At 43.4% G+C, this 25087-nt stretch overlaps 1 protein-coding gene across 1 annotated transcript; it reads left to right on the forward strand.

Moving 5' to 3' along the window:
• Nucleotides 1-834: 834 nt before the first annotated feature.
• SMIM14 (small integral membrane protein 14) lies at nucleotides 835-25069 on the forward strand (the record flags this gene model as incomplete). Its single annotated transcript, XM_080697660.1, has 4 exons — nucleotides 835-909; nucleotides 7644-7692; nucleotides 22450-22592; nucleotides 25037-25069. 4 exons carry the CDS (start codon nucleotides 835-837, stop codon nucleotides 25067-25069), a joined length of 300 nt encoding a protein of 99 aa, XP_080553786.1.
• Between the last annotated feature and the right edge of the window lie 18 nt (nucleotides 25070-25087).

The following is a 25087-nucleotide window of genomic DNA, read 5'->3' on the forward strand; positions in this document are numbered from 1 at the left end:
TTCACGGCTAGCCTCATGTACTTAGGCCCTCTGCAACTAAGTGCGAACGTGTTTCAAAATAAAGAATAAAAAATATGACTGGGGTGTACCTTGGAGGTAGAATGCCCCTGGGTTCAATCCCCAGTATTGGAAAAAAAAAAAAAGTTAACTGTATGGTGATGCATGCTTGTAATCCCAGTACTTAGGAGGCTAAGATAGGAGGATCTCAGCTTCAAGGCCAGCTTTGGCAACTCAGCGAGACCCTGTGTTTAAATTAGAAGTAAAATCTGGCTAGGGGTATAGCTTTGAGGTAGATACCTCTGAGTTCAATCCCCAGTACCACACACACCAAAACACAAAAAACCTGGCTGGATGTATAGCTGAGAGGTAGAATGCCCCTAGGCTCATCCCCAATACCACAAAAAATAATAAATAACATAAAAAAATAAAAAGGGCCAGGAGTATAGCTCAGTGATAGAATGCCTCTGGGTTCAATCCCCAGCACCATTATCACTACTATTCAAAGCATTTTAGGAGCATTACACCTGTAATTCTATTATTTGGGAGCTGAGACAGGAGGATCTCAGGTTTCAGGTCAGCCTCAGCAATTTAGGCCTCCCAACTTGGGGAGACCTTGTATCAAAATAAAAAAACAAAATAGGTTTGGGGGTACAGCTCAGAGGTAGAATGTCCCTGGGTTTAGTCCCCAGTATCAAGAAAAGAAGGATGGAAGGAATTATGAATCTATACAATATGAATTTTTCATAGCTCAAGAGAAAGAGTAACTGAATAGTAATCTTACATTTTTTCTTTTTTCTAGATTTAAACAGTCAAGTAAACTCAAGCTGGGTAGCCATGGCAGAAGGAGGATTCGATCCCTGTGAGTGTGTTTGCTCTCACGAACACGCGATGAGAAGGCTGATTAACCTGGTGAGATGCTCAGGAAGATCCTATTTACAACTGACCTGTACCCTGTCCTGTTTTTGTGAGAATATGGGTTATTGGAGGATTTGCATGTGGTGATTAGTAAAAAATTATTTCATAACTGAAATTCCACAGTGGATTAAGTCATGATTGAAGTGTTTGCCAGCAATTATTTTATTAGATATGAAAATAGATTACTGTGTTTGTATAGATTTCTGTTGATGTAATTTGCTATTATGGGTAAAAAACACATTGATGTACAGTCTCCTGCTTTATTTGGGGGAGTATTGAGATAGAACCCTGAGGCATTCTACCTCCGAGCTGTAACCCAGATCCCCTCTTTTTATTTTTTATTGAAACAGGGTTTTGATAAGTTGCTGAAGCTATCCTCAAGCCTACAGTCCTCCAGTCTTAGCCTTCCACATACTGGGATTACAGGCATGTGCAACAATGCCTGGCTTTTTCTATTCTATATTATATAGATACGTTGTTTTAGTTACATAGAGCTTGTTTGCCTGCTAAATTTCTGTGATGTCACAGCTTCTGTTCCGTGTGTGTGTGTGTGTGTGTGTGTGTGTGTGTGTGTGTGTGAGATTTAAGAATCTAACCCAGGGCCTTGCTCATGTTAGGCAAATGTTTTGCCAGTGTGGTGCTATACCTCTAGCCCAAAGTATTTTCTTTTTTTTTTTTTTTTTTTTTTTTGTGGTACTGGGGTTCCTGGAAGCCCTTCTACCTCCGGGCTACACTCCCAGACCTATTTTTACATTTTTTTTGGAAACAGGGTCTCCTAAGCCAGCGCGCACGGCTGGCTTCCAACCTGCGGGATCCTCCTGTCTCTGCCTCCCAAGCGCAGGGATTACAAGTGTGCGCCACCACGCCTGGCAAGCCCAAAGCATTTTCTTTCTTTCCTTCCTTCCTTCCTTCCTTCCTTCCTTCCTTCCTTCCTTCCTTCCTTTCTTTCTTTCTCTCTTTCTTTCTTTCTTTCTTTCTCTCTTTCTCTCTTTCTCTCTTTTTCTCTTTTACCTAATTAGCTTAAAACTTTGTAAGCTTCATCAAAGATACTTTAATAGTATGGTTATTGCCAAGTGTGGTGGTGCACACTTATAATCCCAGTACTTAGGAGGCTGAGACAGGAAGATCTCTGGTTCAAGGTCAACCTCAGCAACTTAGTGAGACCCTGTTTCCAAATCAATAAAATAGGGCTGAGAGTGTAACTCAGGCAGAATGCCTCAGAATTCAATCCCAGTACCATAAATACATAAATAAATAAATAATAAAATAATGCCAGGTGTGATGCACGCTTGTTATCCCAGTACTTGAGAGGCTGAGACAAGATTGCAGGTGTACAGCCAGCCTCAGCTACTTAGTGAGTCCCTCTGCAACTTAGTGAGACCCTATTTCTAAATACAGAATAAAAAATAGGGCTGGGGGTGTAACTTGGAGGTAGAATGCCCTGGATTCAATTCCAAGTACTGCAAAAAAATAAAATAAAATAAAATAAAAATGATAGCTACATACAAAATTAATAACTAAAGATTATTTTACCAAAAAAAAGTTTTAAGTGCATTGTAGTTACATGATTTCTTTTCCTTCTTAGGTACTGGGGATTGAACCCAGAGACATTCTACCTCTGAGCTATACACCCAGCCCTCTTTTATTTTTATTTTGAAACAGAGTTTCACTAGGTTAATGACAGTTTCACTACTTCCTGAGGCTGTCCTTGAACCTGCAATCTTACTGTCTTATCCTTCCAAGTACTGGGATTACAGGTGTGTGTGTGTATGTGTGTGTGCTTCCCAGTGATAGTGCACACCTGTAATTCCAGTATTTGGAGGCTGAGACAGGAGAGTCATAGATTTGAGGCTAGCATTATCAATTTAATGACACCCTGTTTTAAAATAATAAAACCAAAAGGGCTAGGGGTGTTGCTCAGAGGTAAAATGTCACTGGGTTCAATCCCCAGAATAAATAAATAAATAAATGAATAGATGGATGGATGGATGGATGGGCTGGGGTATAGCTCAGTGGTAGAGCACCCCTGGGTTTAATCTTCATTTCCAGCCACACATACAAAAAGTCACATTTTTCCCCTCTATGTTTAGTTGGGAGGAAAGTAGTGGAGAAGACAGATATATCAACTGTTTAAATTTAAGGCTAATATGACTGCAGTACAAAAAAATGCCCATTTGGGGTGCTCATGACAAAGGTATCCTTACCTCCTTGGCATGGGTCCTTGTGATTTGAATTATATTGCTGGGTTACGGGAATGTCGAACCTCCTTTCCTCCCTCCCTTCTCTTCTTTTTCCTCCTTCCTTCTTTCATACTGCAGATTGAACCCAAGGAGTCTTCTAAATCAGAACTGAACTCCCAGTCCTTCTATTTTTATTTTTATTTTTGGCACTGGGAAATGAACTCAGGAGTATTCTACCTCTTGAGTTACATCCCCAGCCCTATTTTTTTATTTTTATTATTTTTTTTTTTTTGGTGATACTGGAGTTCCTGGAAGCCCTTCTACCTCCAGGCTACACTCCCAGACCTATTTTATATTTTTATGTGGAAACATGGTCTCTTAAGCCAGCGCGGCTGGCTTCGAACCTGCGCAATCCTCCTGTCTCCGCCTCCCAAGAGCAGGGATTCCAAGCATGTGCCACCACGCCTGGCCAATTTTTATATATTTATTTATTTTTTTTTTTGCGGGTCTGGGGATGGAACCCAGGGGCATTTGGCCTCCAAGTTACACCCCCTGCCCTATTTTTTATTCTTTATTTTGAAACCGGGTCTCACTGAGTTGCAGAGGGCCTCACTAAGTAACTGAGGCTGTCCGTGAACCACGATCCTCCAGGTCTCAACCTCCCGAATGCTGGGATTACAAGCGTGCGCCACCACGCCCGGCGTATTTTTTTGTTTTGAAACAGAATTTTGCTAAGTTCCTGATGTTCTCATTAAGTTGCTGAGGCTTGCTTCAAACCCGAGATCCTTCCTGTCAGCCTCCAAAGTACTTGGATTATTGGCCTGCACCACAAATCCCAGCTGCCCTTTTTATTTTTTGTTTTGATTAGTAGGTTGCTGAGAATCTTACTACATTGCTGAGGCTGGCCTGGAACCTGGGATCCTCCTGTCTCAGTCTCCCAAGTACTTGCATTATAAGTGTGTGTCACCATTCCTGGCTAAATTTTAATTTTTTTGTTACTATCTTCCCAGCACTAGAAGGGTAGATATTTCTTTTATGGTTAGTGATCTAATTTATATTAGAAATTTTGAACTGTGTATTTTGGAAGTGAGGTGATTTGGTTTAAAAGGTGAAATAACTATTTCATGTTCTCATGGTACAAAATTCAAACAGTACTAAGGATAGAAAAGGAAAAGTAAATATCGCTGTATTCCTAGATCCTTAATTGTAACTTGACAGACTATACATTTAGAGTTCCCTATTTCTGACATTACAGCTATATTAACAGATTACCTCAATACTTAGGGCATAAACCATTTATTAAGCTTACAAACTGTGCAGATGGAGTTCACATGTCTGTGCACCATGTCTCTGTTCTTAGCTGGAGGACTCGGAAGGTGGGGGGGGGCAGGAGGCATCCGGAGGCTTGGTCAGTGCTTGCTAGTTGATGCTTGGCTCGAACCCTGGCTAGTGCTGTCAGCCACAGTGCCTGTGTATAGCTTTTTCATGTGGCTGCTTGGCTTCCTCACAGCCTGGTGTCTTGGTTCCAAGGGCAGGCAAGAAGATGTGGGAGGGAGGGAGGCATGCCGCAGCTGTATCCTTTTTATGACCTAGTCTAAGAAGTAAATTGGAATGATAGATTAGCATGGTCCTTGTGCGATGATGACACAGGAAGGAATTCATGGGTGCTCCATATTTTTATTTATTTTTGTGGTACTGTCCATTGAACCCAAGGTCATTGTATCCCTGAGCTACCCCACAGCCCTATTTTGGGTTTTTTTTTTTTTTTTTGGTGGTGGTACTGGGGTTCCTGGAAGCCCTTCTACCTCCGGGCTACACTCCCAGACCTATTTTTACATTTTTATATTTGGAAACAGGGTCTCCTAAGCCAACGCGCGCGGCTGGCTTCGAACCTGCGCGATCTTCCTGTCTCTGCCTCCCAAGCGCGGGGATTACAAGTGTGTGCCACCATGCCCAGCCCACCTATATTTTTTAAACATTTAGACTTGGTCTTTTACCTGATTATTTGTAATCTTGAGGATTAAATGTATATGAGTTATTGTAATCCTTCAAAATTATTTTTGTAATATTACAAAAATATTTTTGTAATATTTTTGTAACTAGGCATGGTGGCTCATGCCTGTAACGCTAGTACTTGGAAGGCTGAGACAGGATGATTGCAGATTTGAGGGCAGCCTCAACAAGTAGTGAGATGCTCATCAACCTAGCAAGACCCTATTTCAAGATAATAATAAGATAGAGTTGGGGGTGTAGCTTGGAGTTAGAATGCTGCTGGATTCAATCCCAGGTACCACCAAAAAAAATTATTTTCTTAGCCAGGCATAGTTGTATACACTTATAATCCCAGATACTGGGGAGGCTAAGTCAGGAAGATCACAAATTTGAGGCCATCCTGGATAATTTATTGATACCTTGTTTCAAACTAAAATACACAATTAAAATCCGACTGTGGTGTGACCTCTTGCAATCCCAGTATGTGGGAGGCTGGTCAGAAGGATGATGGGTTCTCAGCCAGCCTCAGCTACTTAGTGAGGCCCTCTACAACTGAGAACCTGTTTCAAAAATAAAGAATGGAGCCAGGCATGGTGGTGCACACTTATAATACCAGTGCTTGGGAGGCTGAGACAGGAGATCACACAGGTTCGAAGCCAGTCTCAGCTACTGAGTGAGGCTCTCAGCAACTTAGTGAGACCCTGTTTCCAAATAAAATATAAAATAGGTCTGGGAGTATAGCCCAGAGGTAGAAAGCCTCTGGGTTCCGTCCCAGTAACCCCCCCCCCACACACACACCTAAAAAAAAATAGTATTGAGGGTGTAGCTCAGAGGTATAGTGCCCCTGGGTTCCATCCCCAGTACCACAAAAAAAAAAAAAAAAGAAGTATCTTGGAGATATAATGCCTTTGGGCTTTGGGTTCATTACTCAGTACAATAAATTTGTTAACCTCATGATTTCTTTTTTTGGGGGGGTGGGTGGTACTGGGGTTCCTGGAAGCCCTTCTACCTCCAGGCTACACTCCCAGACCTATTTTTACATTTTTTGGAAACAGGGTCCCCTAAGCCAGCGCGTGCTGCGGCTAGCTTTGAACTTGCGAGATCCTCCTGTCTCTGCCTCCCAAGGGCGGGGATTACAAGCGTGCGCCACCATGCCCGGCTAACCTCATGATTTCAAAATCAGATTTTAACGCAGTCAAAGTAGCTCAGTTGGGAGAGCATTAGACTGAAAATCAGATTTTATTTTATTATTACAGTACTGCGGGTGGAACCAAAGGTCCTTCTACCTCCGGGCTATACCCCCAGACCTATTTTTATATTTATTTGGAAACAGGGTCTCACTAAGTTGCTGAGAGCCTCACTAAGCTGCTGAGGCTGGCTTCAAACCTATGCTATCCTCCTGTCTCAGCCTTCTAAGCACTGGGATTACAAGTGTGCGCCACCACGCCCAGCTGAAAATCAGATTTTATTATTATTTTTTAAAATAATTAATTAATTGATTGATTGATTGATTGATTGATTGTAGGAGATGGAACCCAGGGGCATTCTGCTTCCAAACTACACCCCTGCCCTATTTTTTATTCTTTAATCTGAATCAGGGTCTCCACTAAGTTGCAGAGGGCCTCACTAAATAGCTGAGGCTGTCCGCAAACCGAGATCCTCCGGTCTCAGCCTCCCCGAATGCTGGGATTACAAGCGTTTGCCACCATGCCCGGCTTGAAAATCACATTTTATAAAGAGATAAATAGCTGGACTTGATGACACACGCTTGTCAATCCTAGCTACTTGGAGTCTGAGGTAGGAAGATTGCAAATTTGAGGCCAGTATGGGCTTTTTAATGAGACCCTTTCAAAATTTAAATTTTTTTTTTAAGAAAAGGCTGTTGAAGCCGGGCGAGGTGGCGCACGCTTGTAATCCCAGCATTTGGGAGGCAGAGACCGGAGGATCGCGGTTCGCAGACAGCCTCAACTACTTAGTGAGGCTCTGCAACTCAGTGAGACCCGGTTTCAAAATAAAAAATAGGGCAGGGGCCGTAGCTCAGAGGTCGAATGCCTCTGGGTTCCATCCCCAGACCCGAAAAAAAAAAAAAAAAAAGGCTCTTGAGCTGGACGTGGTGGCTCACGATTATAATTCCAGCATTTGGGAGGCTGAGACTGGAGGATTATGGTTTGTGGACAGCCTCAGCTACTTAGGCCCTCTGCAACTCAGTGAGACCCTGTTTCAAAATAAAGAATAAAAAATAGGGCTGGGGGTGTGGCTCAGAGTTGGAATGCCCTTGGGTTCCATCTTCAGTACCACAGAAGAAGAAAAGGCTGTTGATATAGCTCAGTAGTAGTGTTCCTGACGTTAGTTTCCAGTAGCACCAAAGAAATAAGGTGTGTGTGTGTGTGTGTGTGTGTGTGTGTGTGTGTGTGTGTTTTCCTGAGGATTAACCCTAGGGCTTTGTGCTTAGTATGTACATGTTCCATTACCTAGCAACACCCTAAGCCCAGAATACTTTCTGCTAATAATTGTCCACATTTGGTTAGGCTAATTTTCCTTTCTTCTTCACTGCAGTTGCGTCAGTCCCAGTCCTACTGCACGGACACAGAATGTCTTCAGGAATGTACGTACCAAGGGACGGGGAGGGCTGGCACTGAGGGCAGAACTAGAGGCTGAATGACTGAATATTCTCAAAATTTGTTCTTTCAGTTTGTACTTTAATGAAATGACTTTCAGTAATGTGTTTCTACTAAAATATTTTATTTTTAAAATTGTTTTTTACTTGTGTCAAAAAACAAACCCTATCATTGAAGAAAATTATAAAAATCACAGATAAGAAAAAAAAAACTTTCAGAACTCCAGAATACTAAAAGATAACCACTGTTGACAATCTTGTGTATATCATCCCAGACCTTTTTCTTAGCAAATATGCTTGTAACAGGGCACTTTGGGCTGGTATAACTGGAACATCTGGGCTGCGGCACAAATCCTTCAGTCTTTTCTAGCATCTGTTCATATCCGTTTGCAGGCATGGCAATATCTGAGGGAGGGCAGAGCCCAGGCTTTCCAGGGGCGGCAGCTGGGGCCTGTGGAGTTCACCTGGCTCTGTGTTAGCGGTCCTGGGAGATGGGGCAGCGGGGAAGCTTCTCCCCAGGGCTTTGTGGGTGGAGGTGATGGTGAAGTGAGAATTACAACAGGAATGAATCTTACATGGCAAATGTAGTTGGTAGACTTAGCGGCCATGATATGACATGTCATTTTTCAGGACACTCGGAAGTAATTTGAGGGAAACCTTGAGGGAATTAATAAACTAGCATTGAAAGTAATTCGGTCTTGTGCCATAAGTATGTAAGAAAAATATGACATTCACAGGCTGGTGAAATGAATTAGAGTAAAGCAGATTTCTGTAAGTGCATATAGGATAGGTTTCATATGTGCTTATAGACATGGGATCACTTTGTTTTTCACTACTGTGTTCTGATTATAGCTATATATATATTTATCTTAAATTTTTTTTTTAGCATTTTTTCTCTTTTTTGTAGTTAATAGGGATGGAATCTAGGGTCATTCTACCTCTGAACTACACCCGCAGGCTTAATTTTTAGTATTTATTTAATTTATTAATTATTATTATTATTATTATTATTATTATTATTATTATTTTGCAGTGCTGGGGATTGAAGCCAGGGGCATTCTACATCCCCACTATACCCCCAGCCCTATTTTTTATTCTTTATTTTGAGACAGGGGCTCACTAAGTTCCGGAGGGCTTCACTGGGTACCTGAAGCTGGCTCAAACCTGTGATTCTCCTGTCTCAGCCTCCCAAATACTGGGATTACAAGTGTGTGCCAGCATGCCCGACTTATTAAGCATTTTTTTTTTTTTTTGGTGGTACTGGGGATGTAACCCAGGGGCTTTCTACCTCCGGGCTATACTCCCAGACCTATTTTTTTATATTTTATTTGGAAACAGGGTCTCACTGAGTTGCTGAAAGCCTCACTAAGTAGCTGAGGCTGGCTTGAACCTGTGCGATCCTCTTGTCTCAACCTCAGAAGTGCGGGGATTAAAAGTGTGCGCTACAATGCCTGGCTAAGCATTTTTTTTTTCTGGAAACCCTTCTACCTCTAGGCTACATTCCCAAACCTATTTTATATTTTTATTTGGAAACAGGGTCTCTTAAGCCAGCATGGCTGGCTTCGAACCTGCATGATCCTCCTGTCTCCGCCTCCCAAGCACAGGGATTATAAGCGTGCGCCATCATGCCCGGCACTCCAGCTAAGCATTCTTAATGTAATGGTTTTACTAATTTTTGGTGGTACTGGGGGTGGAACCCAGAGGCTTTCTACCTCCGGGCTATACTCCCAGACCTTTTTTTTATATTTTATTTAGAAACCGGGTCTCACTAAGTTGCTGAGAGCCTCACTAAGTAGCTGAGGCTGGCTTTGAACCCGTGCAATCCTCCTGTCTCAGCCTCCCAAGTGCGGGGATTACAAGTGTGCGCCACCACGCCCGGCTTATGGTTTTACTAATTTTATTGGTACATTATAGTCTCATATAATATAAATCATATTGACAGTAAAATACATGCACAAAGCACTTGTTGATCCTGCCATCTTTTTTTTTATATATACTAGGGATGGAACCAAGGGGCATTCTACCTCTGAGCTACATCCCCAGCCCTATTTTTACTCTTTATTTTGAAACAGGGTCTCACTGAGTTGAAAGGACCTCAATAAGTAGCTGAAGGTGTCTGCAACCATGGTTCTCCTGTCAGCTTCCCAAATGCTGGGATTACAAGCATGCGCCACCATGCCTGGCTGGAAAAATTATTTTTTCCTCAACCCTTAATAGTACTTAGCTAGAGGCTGGGTGTGGTGACACACTCTTGTAATCCCAGCATTCGGGAGGCCGGGACTGGAGGATCGCGGTTCATGGACAGCCTCAGCTACTTAGTGATGCCCTCCTCAACTTCGTGAGACCCTCCCTGTTTCAAAATAAAGAATAAGAAATAGGGCATGGGGTATAACTCTGAGGTTGAATATTCCTGGGGTCCATTCCCAGACCCACAAAAAAATAAATAGTACTTAGTGGGACACCTATCACAGAAAACAGATTTTGAGAAAGACAATATTATTTATTTGTTTGGTGGTCCTGGAGTTCCTGGAAGTCCTTCTACCTCCGGGCTACACTCCCAGACCTTTTTTTTATTGATTTGGAAGCAGGGTCTCTTAAGCCAGCGAGGCTGACTACGAACTTGCGGGATCCTCCTGTCTCCACCTCCCAAGCTCGGGGATTACAAGCATGTGCCACCACACCCGGCAGACAATGTTATGAATGCATGTAGTACACATGTGAAAAAAACTTCAGTGAAAAGTAACTCAAAGCAGTAACTTAGAACTCTTTGTTTAAATAGCATTTTTAAGCCAGGCGTGGTAGTGCATACCTGTAATCCAAGTATTTGGGAGGCTAAGACAGGAGGATTGCAAGTTTGAGGCCAGCCTCAGAAAGAAGTGAGACTCTCATCAACCTAATGAGACCCTGTTTTAAAATAAAAATAAGATAGAGCTGGGGGTATAGCATGAGGTAGAATGTCACTGGAATTAATTCCCATTACCCACACACACCCCAATAAAACAAAATAAGATAATTTATTCAAATAAAAATAAGCCGGTGTGGTGACACTTGCTTGTAATCCCCGCGCTTGGGAGGCAGAGACAGGAGGATCACGCAGGTTCAAAGCCAGACTCTCTGGCTTAAGAGACGCTGGTTCAAAAAAAAAAAAAAAAATTAGGTCTGAGAGTGTAGCCCGGAGGTAGAAGGGTTTCCGGGAAACCCAGTACCACCAATAAAATAAAAATAAAAAGGAGCCAGGCATACTGGTGCACATCTGTAATCCCAGTACATGGGAAGCTGAGACAGGAGGATCTTAGATTTGAAGACAGCCTCAACCAAATTAAGAACCTGTTTAAAAAAAAAAAAACAGCCATAGTGGCTCACGCTTGTAATCCCAGTACTTGGGAGGCTGAGACAGGAGGATTGTAGGTTCATAGCCAGTCTCAGCAACTTAGGCTCTTAGTAACTTAGCAAGACACTGTTTTATTAAAAAATTAAATGGAGGCTGGGCATGGTGGCACATGCTTGTAAACCCAGCATTTGGGAGGTGGAGACCAGAGGATCATGGTTGGCGAAAGGCCTCAGCTATTTGACAGGGCCCTTCTCAACTCAGTGAGACCCTGTTTCAAGAATAAAAAAACTAAAAAATAGGACTAGGCTGTAGCTCGAAGGTAGAATGTCTCTGGGTTCCATCTCCAGTACTGCAAATTAATTAGTTTTTTTTTTTTTTTTTTTTTTTTTTTTTTTTTGGTGGTACTGGGGGTGGAACCCAGAGGCTTTCTACCTCCGGGCTATACTCCCAGAACTTTTTTATATATATTTTATTTGGAAACAGGGTCTCACTAAGTTGCTGAGAGCCTCACTAAGCAGCTGAGGCTGGCTTTGAACCTGTGCGATCCTCCTGTCTCAGCCTCCCAAGTGCGGGGATTACAAGCGTGCGCCACCACACCTGGCTCTAATTAATTAATAATTAATTAATTAAGTCTGGGGTTGTAACCCAGAGGTAGAAGGCCTCAATGTTCCATTCCTAGTACCACAAAGAATAAATAAATAAATTAATTAATAAATAAATAAATAAATAAGGGGTTTAGTGAAGCTGGACATGGTGGCTCATACTTGTAATCCCAGTACTTGGGAGCCTGAGACAATGTATCACAGGTTCATAGACAAGCCTCAATTATTTAGTGAGGTCTTGTGCAACTTAGTGAGACCCTCTTTCAAAATAAAGAATGAAATGGGGTTGGGGGTATAGCTCAGAGGTAGAATGTCCCTGAGTTCCATCCTTAGTACCACAAAAAAGGGGTGGGGGCTTGGGTGGATAGTTGAGAGTAGCATGTGACTAGTTCAGTCCTCAGTCCGATACACACACAAAAACAGCCCTTTGGTGTCACTCCATCATCTGTCCAGGCAGTTCTGACTTAACATATTTGAGACCTTTCACAGTCCAGCACCATTTCAACCACTCCTTAGGTTTATTCTGTTTGCGTGACATTCCCAATATACAAGGTGCTTCTCAGCCTTTGCTCGTGTTTCTCCATTGCTTCCCCAACCTATCACTGCCAATCAGTGGTTAATGAATGCCTAATCATCTTGGAGGCCCTGCTCGGATTGTGTTACATTTGTTCCTGATTATTGCCTCCTGTAGACTTTGAACCTACTCAAGGCATTTGTATCTGTTTTAGTCAGCTTTTTTTTTTTTTGGTTGCTGTGACCAAAATACCAGAAATACCTGACAAGCACAACATGAAGCAAGAAAGATTTGTGTGGGGTTCACCATTTCAGAATTCTCAAAGATTTTAGTACATTATAAGCATGCACCAAGGCAGGAGCTGCGGTGGCGATGCTTCAGGGCGTGGTGGACAGGGCAAAGCCCTTCTCACCTCTTGGCAAATGGGAAGTAGACACCAAGAGGAGGCCCAGGATAGTACAGTCCCCAGAGTCCTGCCATCTACCTCCTCCAGCCCACGCCAGCTCCCAGCCCAGCTGCATACCCTGACACAGGAGCTTCCCTGGAAGACAGTTTACATCCAAATTATTTGAGGGGAGCTGGGCGCGGTGGCACACGCTTTAATCCCAGCACTCGGGAGGCTGAGACAGGAGGATCACAGTTCACGGACAGCCTCAGCTGCTTAGTGAGGCCCTTGCAACTTAGTGAGACCCTGTTTCCAAAATGAATTAAAATATAGGGCTGGGAGTGTAGCTTGAAGGTAGAATGCCCCTGGGTTTCATCCCCAGTATGCAAAAAAAAAAAAGAAAAAAATCAAGGGGAGGGTTAGTGAGTATTAAACCCCAGGGACAGTCTACCTTTGAGCTAGACTTTCCAGCCCTTTTATTTTTTATTTTTATTTATTTTTGTGGTACTGGGGATTGAACCCAGGGACATGCTACCTTTGAGCTACACCCCCAGCCCTACTTTTTATTCTTTATTTTGAAACAGCTCACTAAGTAGTAGCTGAGGCTATCCATGAACTGCAATCCTCCTGTCTCAGCCTCCCAAGTGCTGGGATTACAAGCATACACCGCCATACCTGGTTCTCTCTTTTTTTGGCACTAGAGATTGAACCCAGGGGCATTCTACCTCTGAGCTACACCCAAGCCATATTTAATTTTTTTGTTTGAAAACAGGGTCTCTCTAGCTGGGCGTGTTGGCACACACTTGTAATCCCAGCATTTGGGAGGCTGAGACCGGAGGGTTGTGGTTCACGGATAGCCTCAGCTACTTAGTGAGGCCCTCTGCAACTTAGTGAGACCCTATTTCAAAATAAAGAATAAAAAATAGGGCTGGCTACTTAGTGAGGCTCTCAGCAACTTAGTGAGACCCTGTTTCCAAATAAAATATAAAAGAAAAAAGGTTTGGGAGTATAGCCCAGAGGTAGAAAGCCCCTGGGAGTGTGCCTCGGAGGTCAAATGTCCCTGGGTTTCATCCCCAGACATTCAAAAAGAAAAAAAAAGAAAAGAAAACAGGGTCTCTATAGGTTGTGGGGGCCCCGCTAAGCTAAGGCTGGCCTTAAAATGCGATCGTCGTGTTTCAGTCTACCAACTTGGGTTACAGACCCGTGCCACCACTCCCAGCTCTAATTAAAAAAAAAATAGCCTTGTACACCATATCTACTTAAGAGCCATTCTTAATTTTGTGGAACTGCTATAAACAGAAACCATTAGCCATGACCAAAGTGTTGTGCTCTAATTGGTTTATTTAACTAGGCATGGTGGTACAGACTTGGTTTTTGTTTTTGTGGCACTAGAAATTAAACCCAGGGGCATTCTACCTCCAAACTGCACCCCCAGCCCTTTTTTATTTTTATTTTGAAACAAGGGCTTGCTAGGTTAATGAGTCTCATTACTAGCTGAGGCTGTCCTAACCTGCAATCCTTCTTTTTTTTTTTTTTTTTTTTAGATACCAGGGATAGAACCCAGGGACATGGTACCTCAGAGATACACCCCCAGCCCTATTTTTTTAGTCTTTTTATTTTTGAAACAGAGTCTCACTGAGTTGTAAAGGGCCTCGCTAAGTAGCTGAGGCTGTCAGTGAACCACAATCCTCTGGTCTCAGCCTCCCAAATGCTGGGATTACAAGTGTGTACCGCTGTGCCTGGCTGAACCTGAAATCCTTCAGTTTTAGCCTCCCAAGCACTGAGATTATAGGTGTGCGCTTCCATGCCCGACAGTGATACACACTTGTAATCCTAGTACTTGGGAGACTGAGGAGGGTCCCAGTTTTGAGACCAGCCTCAGTAACTCAGGGACACCCTGTTTCTGTGTGTGTGTGTGTGTGTGTGTGTGTGTGTGTGTGTGTGTCCAGGGATTGAACCCAAGGACATTCTACTTCCAAGCTATATCCGAAACCCTATTTTTTATTCTTTATTTTGAAACAGAGTCTCACTGAGTTGCGAAGGGCTCAGTAAGTAGCTGAGGCTGTCTGCAAACCATGATCTTCCTGTCTCAACCTCTCAAATGCTGAAATTACAAGCATTCACCACCATGCCCAGCTATACTAAGACTTTTTTTTTCTTTTTTTGTGGTACTGGGAATGGAACCCAGAAGCATTCTACCTCCAAGCTACACCCCCAGGCCTATTTTTTATTCTTTACTTTGAAACAGGGTCTCACTGAGTTGCAAAAGGCCTCACTACGTACTAGCTGAGGCTGTCCACCAACTGCAATCCTCCTGTCTCAGCCTCCCAAATACTGGGATTACAAGTATGCGCCACCACGCCCAGTTTATACTAAGACTTTCACATAAGGAAATTCTATACCTAAACTGGGTGAAATGGGATTCTCGTAATCCTAGTACTTGGGAGCCTGAGATAGGAGGATTTCAGGTTCAAGGATAGCCTCAGCAATTTAGTGAGACCCTGTTTTATTTATTTATTTATTTTGGTGGTACTGGGATTCCCGGAAGCCTTTCTATCTCCTTGTTACACTCCCAGACCTATTTTTATACTTTTTTATTTGGAAACAGGGTCTCTTAAGCCAGTGCATGCGGCTGGCTTTGAACCTGCGCCATCCTCCTGTCTTGCCTCCCAAGCGCAGGGATTACAAGCGTGCGCCACCATGCCCAGCATGAGACCCTGTTTAAAAAAAAATTTTTTTTTACAATACTGGGGATTGAATTCAGGGGCATTCTACCTCCGAGCTACATCCCCAGCCCTATTTTTTTTTTTAATTCTTTATTTTGAAACAGGATCTCACTAAGTTTTGGAGGGCCTCATTAAGTAGTTGAGGCTGTCTGTGAACTATGATCCTCCTGTCTCAGCCTCCCAGGTACAAGGATTATAAGCATGCGCCACCATGCCTGGCTCCTGTATGAAATTAAAAAAAAAAAAAAAAAAAAACGAGCGTGGTGTCACACGCTAGTAATCCCCGTGCTTGGGAGGCTGAGACAGGAAGATGACACAGGTTTGAAGCCAGCCTCAGCTACTTAGTGAGGCTCTCAGCAACTTAGTGAGACCCTGTTTCCAAATAAAATAGAAAATAGGTCTGGGAGCATAGCTCGGGGTAGAAAAGCCCCCTGGTTCCACCCCCAGTACCACAAAAAAATAAATAAAAATAAAAAGGACTGGGGGGTATATCCCCTGGGTTCAGTCCCCAGTACCACAAGAAAAGTTGAAAAAAAAAGAAGAAGAAATCCTACACCAACCGTCTCCGCTTCGGAAACTGCAGCGCGCCCTTCATGCAGTGTTCTGCCTCCACTTACCACTGAGCCAGTCAGTCAGAAGTGTCGCACTTCCTCCATCCTGTCACCATTGGTGTCCCTGCCTTCTTCCCACTTCACTACTAATTTAGCTGGTGTCTCACACCAAGGTCTCTGTCTCTCCAGTCTCCTCTGCACTCTGGTTGACTTGTAACTGGTAATGGATGTTTATGAATACCTACTGTGTACCAGGTGCTTTGCTAGCTGATGTTCACATATTGACCCTTCCAATTTTTACAACTACTCACACACACACACACACACACACACTCTCTCTAATGACCTAAAAGTTAACGAGTTAAAATCTCTCCTAATTAGGGAATTAGAAATGCTACACTATTTTAGAGAAGATAGAGGAAAAACTGGCAGAAGAAATGGAAATTTTTACAGGAGAGAGCGATATAGTGAATAAATGGAAATTAGTTGTAAGAGAGTGCCAGCCAACCAAGCTAGCATTAACATATTATTATAAATACCGGATTCTGCTGGGTGTGGTGGGGCACACTTGTAATCCCAGTACTTGGGAGGCTGAGACAGGAGGATGGAAGGTTCAAAGCCTGACTCAGCAGCTTAGTGAGGCCCTCAGCAACTTACCTGAGACCCTGTGTTTTGGGGTGTTTTTTTTGTTGTTGTTGGTACTGGGGTTCCTGGAAATTCTTCAACCTCTGGGCTACACTCCCGGACCATATATATATATATGTATATGTATGTGTATATATGTATGTATATATATGTATGTGTGTATATATATGTATATATGTATGTATATATGTATGTATGTATATATTTTTTAAACAGGGTCTCTTTCGCCAGCACAGCTGGCTTCAAACCTGCGAGATCCTCCTGTCTCTGCCTCCCAAATGCGGGGATTACACGCGTGCACCCACCACGCCCGGCTTGAAACCCTGTTTTTAAATAAAACATAGGGGCCTCTGGCCCCGACCCTGGGCGGGTGGGCAGGCGCTGGTGGGGCACCCTTCAGCGACCCCCTTGCTACCCGGAAGGACCCTGTGGTCCGGGCCTCTGGCCCCGACCCTGGGCGGGTGGGCAGGCACTGGTGGGGCACCCCTAGGTGACCCCCTTTCCACCCAGAAGGACCCTGTAAGAAAGAAAAAGAAAAAAGGAAAATATCGGAGAGGGGTCAAGGAGGCCATAGAAGATGCCAGGATACTGGAGATGCAGACAAAACTTATCCAAATGAACTGGAATTATTGGAAAAATTCCCCGCTAAGGAGGACTGCTTCTTCTCTACATTGTTAAGAATCTTGGACATCACCTGTAAGGAGAGAGACTTTAGCGGAGACCAAGGAGAAGGCGGTGCTGAAAGCGGTCTCCGCGTTGGCGTTGGAGACTTGTATTCAGGAGAAGCAGAAATCGGAGCCTACCAACCTTATTTCTTTTTGGAGAAATTACACCAAAGGTCAAATACTACTGTTGCGCATGCTTAGGAACACTTGACAACATTCAGAGTGGAAAAAGAGCTTGGGAAAGATTTGAAATGGTGGAGGCAGTGGCAATGGCAGTGGCCAGTAGTCAGGGGAGGCAGAGATCTGATGCGTTACACCTGGAACCTTTGAAGTAATAACCCCAGAGGCAGAATGCTACCTCCATGCACCCTTGAGAACGTGGGAAAAATGCTTGGGCGAAGAGGGTGATCGGATTAGAGCCTGCTGAGGGGTGAGGCCAGTGACGGACACAGCAAAGCTGGGATTGGAGCCTGTTGTGAGGCAAGGCCGGTGCTGGAGCCTCCGAGGCCAGGATTGGAGCCTGCCGAGTGGTTAGGCCGGTGCTGGGGCCAGTGAAGCCAGGATCGGATTATGCTGTGAGGCAAGGCTGGTCTTGGGGCCTTCGAGGCCATTGGCTAGCATCGGAGCCTGCCGTGAGGAAGGCCGGTGCTGGGGCCTCCGAGGCTGGGATCGGAGCCAGCTGAGGGGTTAGGCCAGTGTCGGGGCCAGCGAGACCAGAATCAGGGCCTTCCATTAGGCAAGGCCTCTGCTTGAGCCAGTGAAGTCTGGGTCAGTCCACTGGGTAGCCAGGCCACAACTGGGGCCGTCAAGTGGGATCAGTATTTGCAACGCGGCATGCACAGAGAAATATCGCAGAAAATTAAAACCAGATGCTTCCCCTAATCAGCAAAAACTAGGAGGAAAGGGGCAACAGGAAGTGGTTGAGATATAGAAAGGGCCCTATAGTGAAGCAATTAAGGTGACCAATCAGAGGGTATGGAATAGGGGAGGATGGAGCCTCTTTAAAAAGCAGGAGGTACATAAACATATGTATCAAAGTAATCACCAAACAAGCATGGGATCGAGGGAGGGGGAAGGAATGGGATGGGGACTGGATGAGGGCTAATTGGATGATGTGTGCTTGTATATCCTCTCAAGTCTTGTATTCCAATGTGATGTATGATTACAATGCTCCAATAAAAAAAAACAGATCCAAATAAATAAATAAATAAATAAAATAGGTCTGGAAGTAGAAGGACCCTGGGTTCATTCCCAGTACCACACAAAAATAAAAATAAGAAAAATACCAGATTCATTTGGAAGGCTTAAAAAGAAAAATACTGTTGGTTCCTGACCATACCCCTAAGCCACTTGTGAATCTGGTGGTTGGGCAGCGCCTTTGACTGTGCTGCTGGTCATAAGCCATTCCTGTGCACAGCCAGGCCAGGAAACCTTTGGCTAAAAAGGGAGAGGTGTAGGTGACTGGAGCTGAGGTCGTGTTTCTGATAAGTGAGAGATGAGATCAGATGGGCGGGACCACATCATACACGCAAGGCAGGTGAAAGCTGAGCTGCAGCAGGAGGCCGAGCTGAGGGTCACGTTGGACAGTACTCTTAAGCAGACTTCCTGCCTCAGTAGGGACTGAGTCTTAAGAAGGAACAGGCATTTTCAAAATCTATAAGAATTAGTAAACTTTCAGTCTGAGGCTTAATTCTCTGATAACTCAGAATCTTTTACTTGCAAAGAATATAAAGCATTCACTCTCTAAATAACAAAAAGGTTGACTTTGAGTAGATTTCTAATATAAACATGTAATTTGGCATTTTATTTCTGAGAGAAGGATAATACTTGGGAGGCTGAGATTTTCTTTTTCTTTTTTTGCTGTACTGGAGATTGAACCTAGGGACATTCTACCTCTTAGCTACATCCCCAGCCCTATTCTTTATATTTTGAAATAGGGTCGGTGGCCGGGCGTGGTGGCGCACGCTTGTAATCCCCGCGCTTGGGAGGCAGAGACAGGAGGATCGCACAGGTTCGAAGCCAGCTGCGCACGCTGGCTTAGGAGACCCGGTTTCCAAATAAAAATGTAAAAATAGGTCTGGGAGTGTAGCCCGGAGGTAGAAGGGCTTCCAGGAACCCCAGTACCACCAAAAAAAAGAAAAAGGTCTCACACAGCCGGGTGTGGTGGCGCACGCTTGTAATCCCAGCATTCGGGAGGCTGAGACTAGAGGATCGTAGTTCACGGACAGCCTCAGCCACTCAGTGAGGCCCTCTGCAACTCAGTGAGACCCTATTTCAAAATGAAAAATAAAGAGCCGGGCGTGGTGGTGCACGCTTGCCAGCATTTGGGAGGCTGAGACCTGAGGATCGCGGTTCGGGGACAGCCTCAGCTACCTAGTGAGGCTCTCTGCAACTCAGACCCGGTTTCAAAATAAAGAATAAAAATAGGGCAGGGGGTATAGCTCGGAGGTCAAATGCCCCTGGGTTCCATCCCCAGACCGGCAAAAAAAAAAAAAAGAAAAAAAAGAAAGAAAAAGAAAAAAGAAGAATAAAAAATAGGGCAGGGGGTGTAGCTCAGAGGTCAAATGCCCCTGGGTTTCATCCCCAGACCAGCCCCCCCCCAAAAAAAAAGAAGAAAAAGAAATAGGGTCTCACTGAGTTGCAGGGGGCCTCACTAAGTACTGAGGCTGGCTGCAAACCATTTCTGGATCCTCCTGTCTCAACCTCCCATCAAAAATCCTTTTAAGCCAGGCATGGTGGCACACGCTTGTAATCCCAGCATTCAGGAGGTGAGGATTGTGGTTCCTAGACAGCCTCAGCTACTTAGTGATAAGGCCATCTGCAACTCAGTGAGACCCGGTTTCAAAATAAATAATAAAAAATAGGGCAGGGGCTGTAGCTTGGAGGTTGAATGCCCCTGGGTCCCATCCCCAGACCTGCAAAAAAAAAAAAATTATTTTAAAATTTGTATTTTCTGATTTATTACCCACATGACATTTTCAGAAATGCGTCTCACTATGTGATATTGTTAGAGATTATAATACAGCACAGTAAAGAGCACAGGCTCTAAAGAAGCCGCCTGCATCTAAATCCCATCTATGACACACAACAGTTATATGGTATTGAGATTTAGGTCCCTTTCCTAGGGTTTTTTTTTTTTTTTTTTTTCCTTTTTGGTACTGGGGATTGAACCCAGGTGCATTCTACCTCCAAACTGTTCCCCTAGCCATATTTTTTATTCTTCTTTTTTGTTTTTTTACAGTATTGGGGATTAAACCCAGGGGCATTCTACCTCTGAGCAACACCCTTAACCTGGGCAAATTAGTGAGGCCATGTCCCAAAAATAAAAAAGAGCTATGGATGTAGCTCAGTGGTATAAAAAAGCAGATTTCTCTTTTCCTCCTAGAGGAAAGTTGTTTCTTTTTATTGGGTTATCTTACCCTGGGTTCTGTGGATCAGACAACTTTGTGAGCAGGGCATGGTGGCACACGCTTGTAATCCCAGCATTTGGGAGGCTGAGACAGGACATGGTTTGTGGACAGCCTCAGCTACTTAGTGAGGTCCTTTGTAACTTAGACCCTGTTTCAAAATAAAGAATAAAAAATAGGGCTGGGAGTGTAACTCAGAGGTAGAAGGCCCCTGGGTTCAATCTTCAGTTCTGCAACAACAAAATAATCTTAATTTATTATAATTTTGTTTATGGCTATTTAACATGTATCATGTAAAACTGGACATGATGGCACATGCCTGTAATTCTGGCACTTACAAGGCTGACTGGAAGATTGTGGGTTTGAGGACAGCCTCAGCAACTTAGTGAGGCTGTCAGCAACTTAATGAGACTCTGTTTCAAAATAAAAAGTAAAATAGGTCTGAGAGTATAGCTCAGAGATAGTATGCCTCTTGAGTTCAAAATCCAGTACCAAGCTGGCCAGTGGCACACAACTGTAATTCCAGTACTTAGAAGGCTGAGATAGGAGGATTGAAGGTATACACACACACACACACACACACACACACACACACACATACATACACATACATATACTTTTTTTTTTGTTTTGGTGGTACTAGGGGTGGAACCCAGAGGCTTTCTACCTCTGGGCCATACTCCCAGACCTATTTTATATTTTATTTGGAAACTGGGTCTCACTAAGTTGCTGAGAGCCTCACTAAGTAGCTGAGGCTGGCTTTGAACCTGTGTGATCCTCCTGTCTCAGCCTCCCAAGCGCGTGCGCCACCACGCCCAGCTCTGGGGGTGTATTTTGAAGGTAGAATGCCTCTGGGTTCAATACCCAGCACCACATATACAAAAAAAAAAAAAAAAAACTAGATTTTTTTCACTGAAGGAAAGAAATTAAGCATGTACTGCTCTATAAATCTAGTTTTCTAATTATTAATGGTATTGTATAAACTGGGTGTGGTGATACACACCCAGTACTTTATTGGCTTTAATCCCAATACTTGATAGGCTGAGACAGGAGGATCTCAGGTTCATGGACAGCTTCAGGTACTTAGGCCCTGTACAACTTAGAAATAAAGAATAAAAAATAGGGATGGATATGTAGCTTGGAGGTAGAATGTCCCTGGGTTCAATCCTCAGTACCAGCAAAATATATATATATATATATTTATATATATTTATATATATATTATATATTTTATATATATATTTTTTATTTTTTGGCGGTACTGGGGTTCCTGGAAGGCCTTCTACCTCTGGGCTACACTCCCAGACCTATTTTTATATTTTTATTTGGAAACAGGGTCTATGAAGCCGGCGCGGCTGGCTTCGAACCTGCACGATCCTCCTGTCTCTGCCTCCCAAGCGCGGGGATTACAAGCGTGCGCCACCACGCCCGGCAAGAAAATATATATTAATATAGTTCCCGAAGCTGACACTTAAGTAGAGTTTGTTTTTATGTGTCTCTGAAGTTCCTTTTGTTTCCAAGTTTCTCTCTAGCTTCTACATATGAGAGAAAACCCACAACCTTCACTTTCTGAAACTGGCTGATCTCAGCATAATATTCTTACCAGCAGAATAGTGGAGGGAGATTGGGGAGGGGAAAAGAGGCTTGATGAAGGAAACGGTTTACAGTGCTCTGTGCCCATGAGCTTATCAACATCATCTCAATGCTGTATGTGGGGAAGAGGAAGGAGCGACGCAGGACCTGGAGGGAAGCACACCAAGTGTGTGTGTGTGCATGTTTCTGTCACTCTGGGTTTTGTTGTGATGTAAAATTACAGTGCACCAATAAAAGGATATTTAAAGAGAATTTGGGTTTGTGTATCTTAACAATAGTATAACAAGCTTCAGTTTTGCTACAAGTTCATTTGTGTTTGTGTTTAGTACCAGGACCCTCTGGTGACAATGGCATCAGTATTACTATGATCTTGATGGCCTGGATGGTTATTGCAGTGATCTTGTTCTTACTGAGACCTCCTAATCTGAGAGGATCCAGCCTGCCCGGAAAGCCAACCAGTCCTCACAATGTAAGTGTTGTAAATTACAGGTCCTTGGGATGGACGCATGTATGTGTCCTTGTTGGATGTCATCTCTTTAAATTTGGGGGTATGTGTGATGCTAGGAATTGAGCCCAAGGGCATTCTGCCTTTAAAATACCCCCAGCCCTTTTTTGGTTTGTCTGTTTTTTGTGGTACTGGGGATGGAACCCAGGAGTATTCTGCCTCCGAGCTACACACCCAGCCCTATTTTTTATTCTTTTATTTTGAAACAGGGTCTCACTGAGTTGCTAAGGCTGTCCACAAATTGCAATCTTCCTGTCTCACCTATTTTTAATTTTTATTTTAAAACTATGTTGATAGCCTGGCATGGTGGTACATGCTTGTAATCGCAGGATTAGGGAGGCTGAGACAGGAGGATCATGGTTTGCAGACAGCCTTAGCTACTTAGTGAGGCCCTTTATAATTCAGTGAGACCCTGTTTCAAAATAAAGAATATGCTGGGCGTGGTGGCACATGCTTGTAATCCCAGCGCTTCGGAGGCTGAGACAGGAGGATCACACAGGTTCAAAGCCAGCCTCGGCTATTTAGTGAGGCTCTCAGCAACTTAGACCCTGTTTCCAAATAAAGTATAAAAATAGGTTTGGGAGTATAACCTTGAGGTAGAAAAGCCCCTGGGTTCCATCCCAAGTACGTATGTACATACATACATACATACATACATACATACTAAAAAAATAGGGCTGAGAGTGTAGCTCAGAAGCAGACTGCCCCTGGGTTCCACCCCCAGTACTGTGTAAATAAAATAAAATATAAATAAAACTAGATTGACAAACCAGGCATGGTGGTGCACGCTTGTAATCCCAGCATTTAGGAGGCTGAGACAGGAGGATCGCAGTTCGCGGATAGCCTCAGCTACTTAGGCCCTTCACAACTCAGTGAGACGCTGTTTCAACAAAATAAAAAGACTAAAATATAGGGCTAGGGATATAGCTGAGAGGTACAATGCCCCTAGGTTCCATCCCCAATACTACACACACACACACACAAAAAAAATGCAGACTGTTTTGTTAGTGTTTTTTTCCTTAGACTTTTTCTTATATTTTATGTATAGCTTTATTGCTTTTGTATCAAAGAGCAACTTTATCAGTGTTTGGCACTATGGAATTCAACTTACTAACCTTATTTAGAAGTCATTAAAAGTTACATACCCTGTAGACCTTAGTTCATTGTAGGGCAGAGAGTCTAGGTATAGTAGTCCTTCTGCATTAGGAATAAGCAAGAAAAAAATCTGACCCTAATTCCAGATAGAAATATTAATTCCCCTTAGCTGAGCATATTAGGATAAATAAATAAAAGTCCTGTCCTAAAGATCCAAAAAGTTCTGATCTTTTGATTCACATGTGTTCTATTGCAAGTAACAAAAACCAATTCAAAGTGGTTTGTTTGTTTATTTTTGCAGTACTGGGGATGGAATCTAGGGACATTCTATCTCCGAACTACACCCCCAGCCCTATTTTTTATTCTTTATTTGGAAACAGGCTCTCATTGAGTTGCAAAGAGCCTAAGTAGCTGAGACTGTGCGCGCGCAAACCTGGGATCCTCCTGTTTCAGTCTCCCAAGTACTGGGATTACAAGCATGCACTACCATTCCCAGCTTCAGAATGGTTTAAATAAATGGCTTTATTGACTTGTATATCAAAGTTCAGATGTAGGTTCAGTGTTTAGGAAGTTTGAGTGTGTCTTAAGGATCCAGTTTTTTTCCTTTTTCTATCAGTTACATTCCAAGGTGAGCTTCCCTTGTGGTTATAGGATACCAAAGCACCTGGAGCCACATGTTTCCTTATTGACATTGGGTGGTGAAAAATAAAGTCCTAGCTTCACAATGAATATGCAGTGTTCCGACCATCTTTATTATCCTCTTTATCAAGAGGAATGGAACTGGGTGGAATCCCAGTACTTAAGAGGCTAAGACCAGACCAGAGGATCACGGGTTTTTGGCCAGCCTCAGCTATTTTGTGAGGCCCTCCACAACTTAGTGAGGAGGGGACTTTATTTAGTTTTCTTCTTTTAATAAAGTAAACTTTATTTAGTTTCAAAATAAAGAAGAAAAAATATAGCTAAGGATGTAGCTTTGAGGTAGAATGCCCCTGGGTTCAATCCCCAGTACCGTAGAGAGAGAGAGAGAGAGATGAAACTACTTTATTGATTTGAAGTTCACCCCAAAGCTGTCAGAAATAATCCCATGACTATTAAAGTTTCCCTTTCCTCCATACCACAGAGAAGAATGGAAGCAACATTGCAGAATCAAAGTGATAACCTGGTGTTCTCTATGTAAAGACATAGGGAAAGTCCAAAGACGTGTATAATTGGGGCTCAGAGGGTAGGAGCATTGCAGCTCAGTTCTTATGTGTGCTAAATGGTTTGCCTGGGTTTTAAAAAGTCATGTAAATAATGTTTCTTTTCAATGCCAGGGACAGGATCCACCAGCTCCTCCTGTGGACTAACTTTGTAATATGGGAAGT

This window comes from Muscardinus avellanarius (assembly GCF_963383645.1).
Source record: "Muscardinus avellanarius genome assembly, chromosome: 6".
Taxonomy (NCBI): domain Eukaryota; kingdom Metazoa; phylum Chordata; class Mammalia; order Rodentia; family Gliridae; genus Muscardinus; species Muscardinus avellanarius.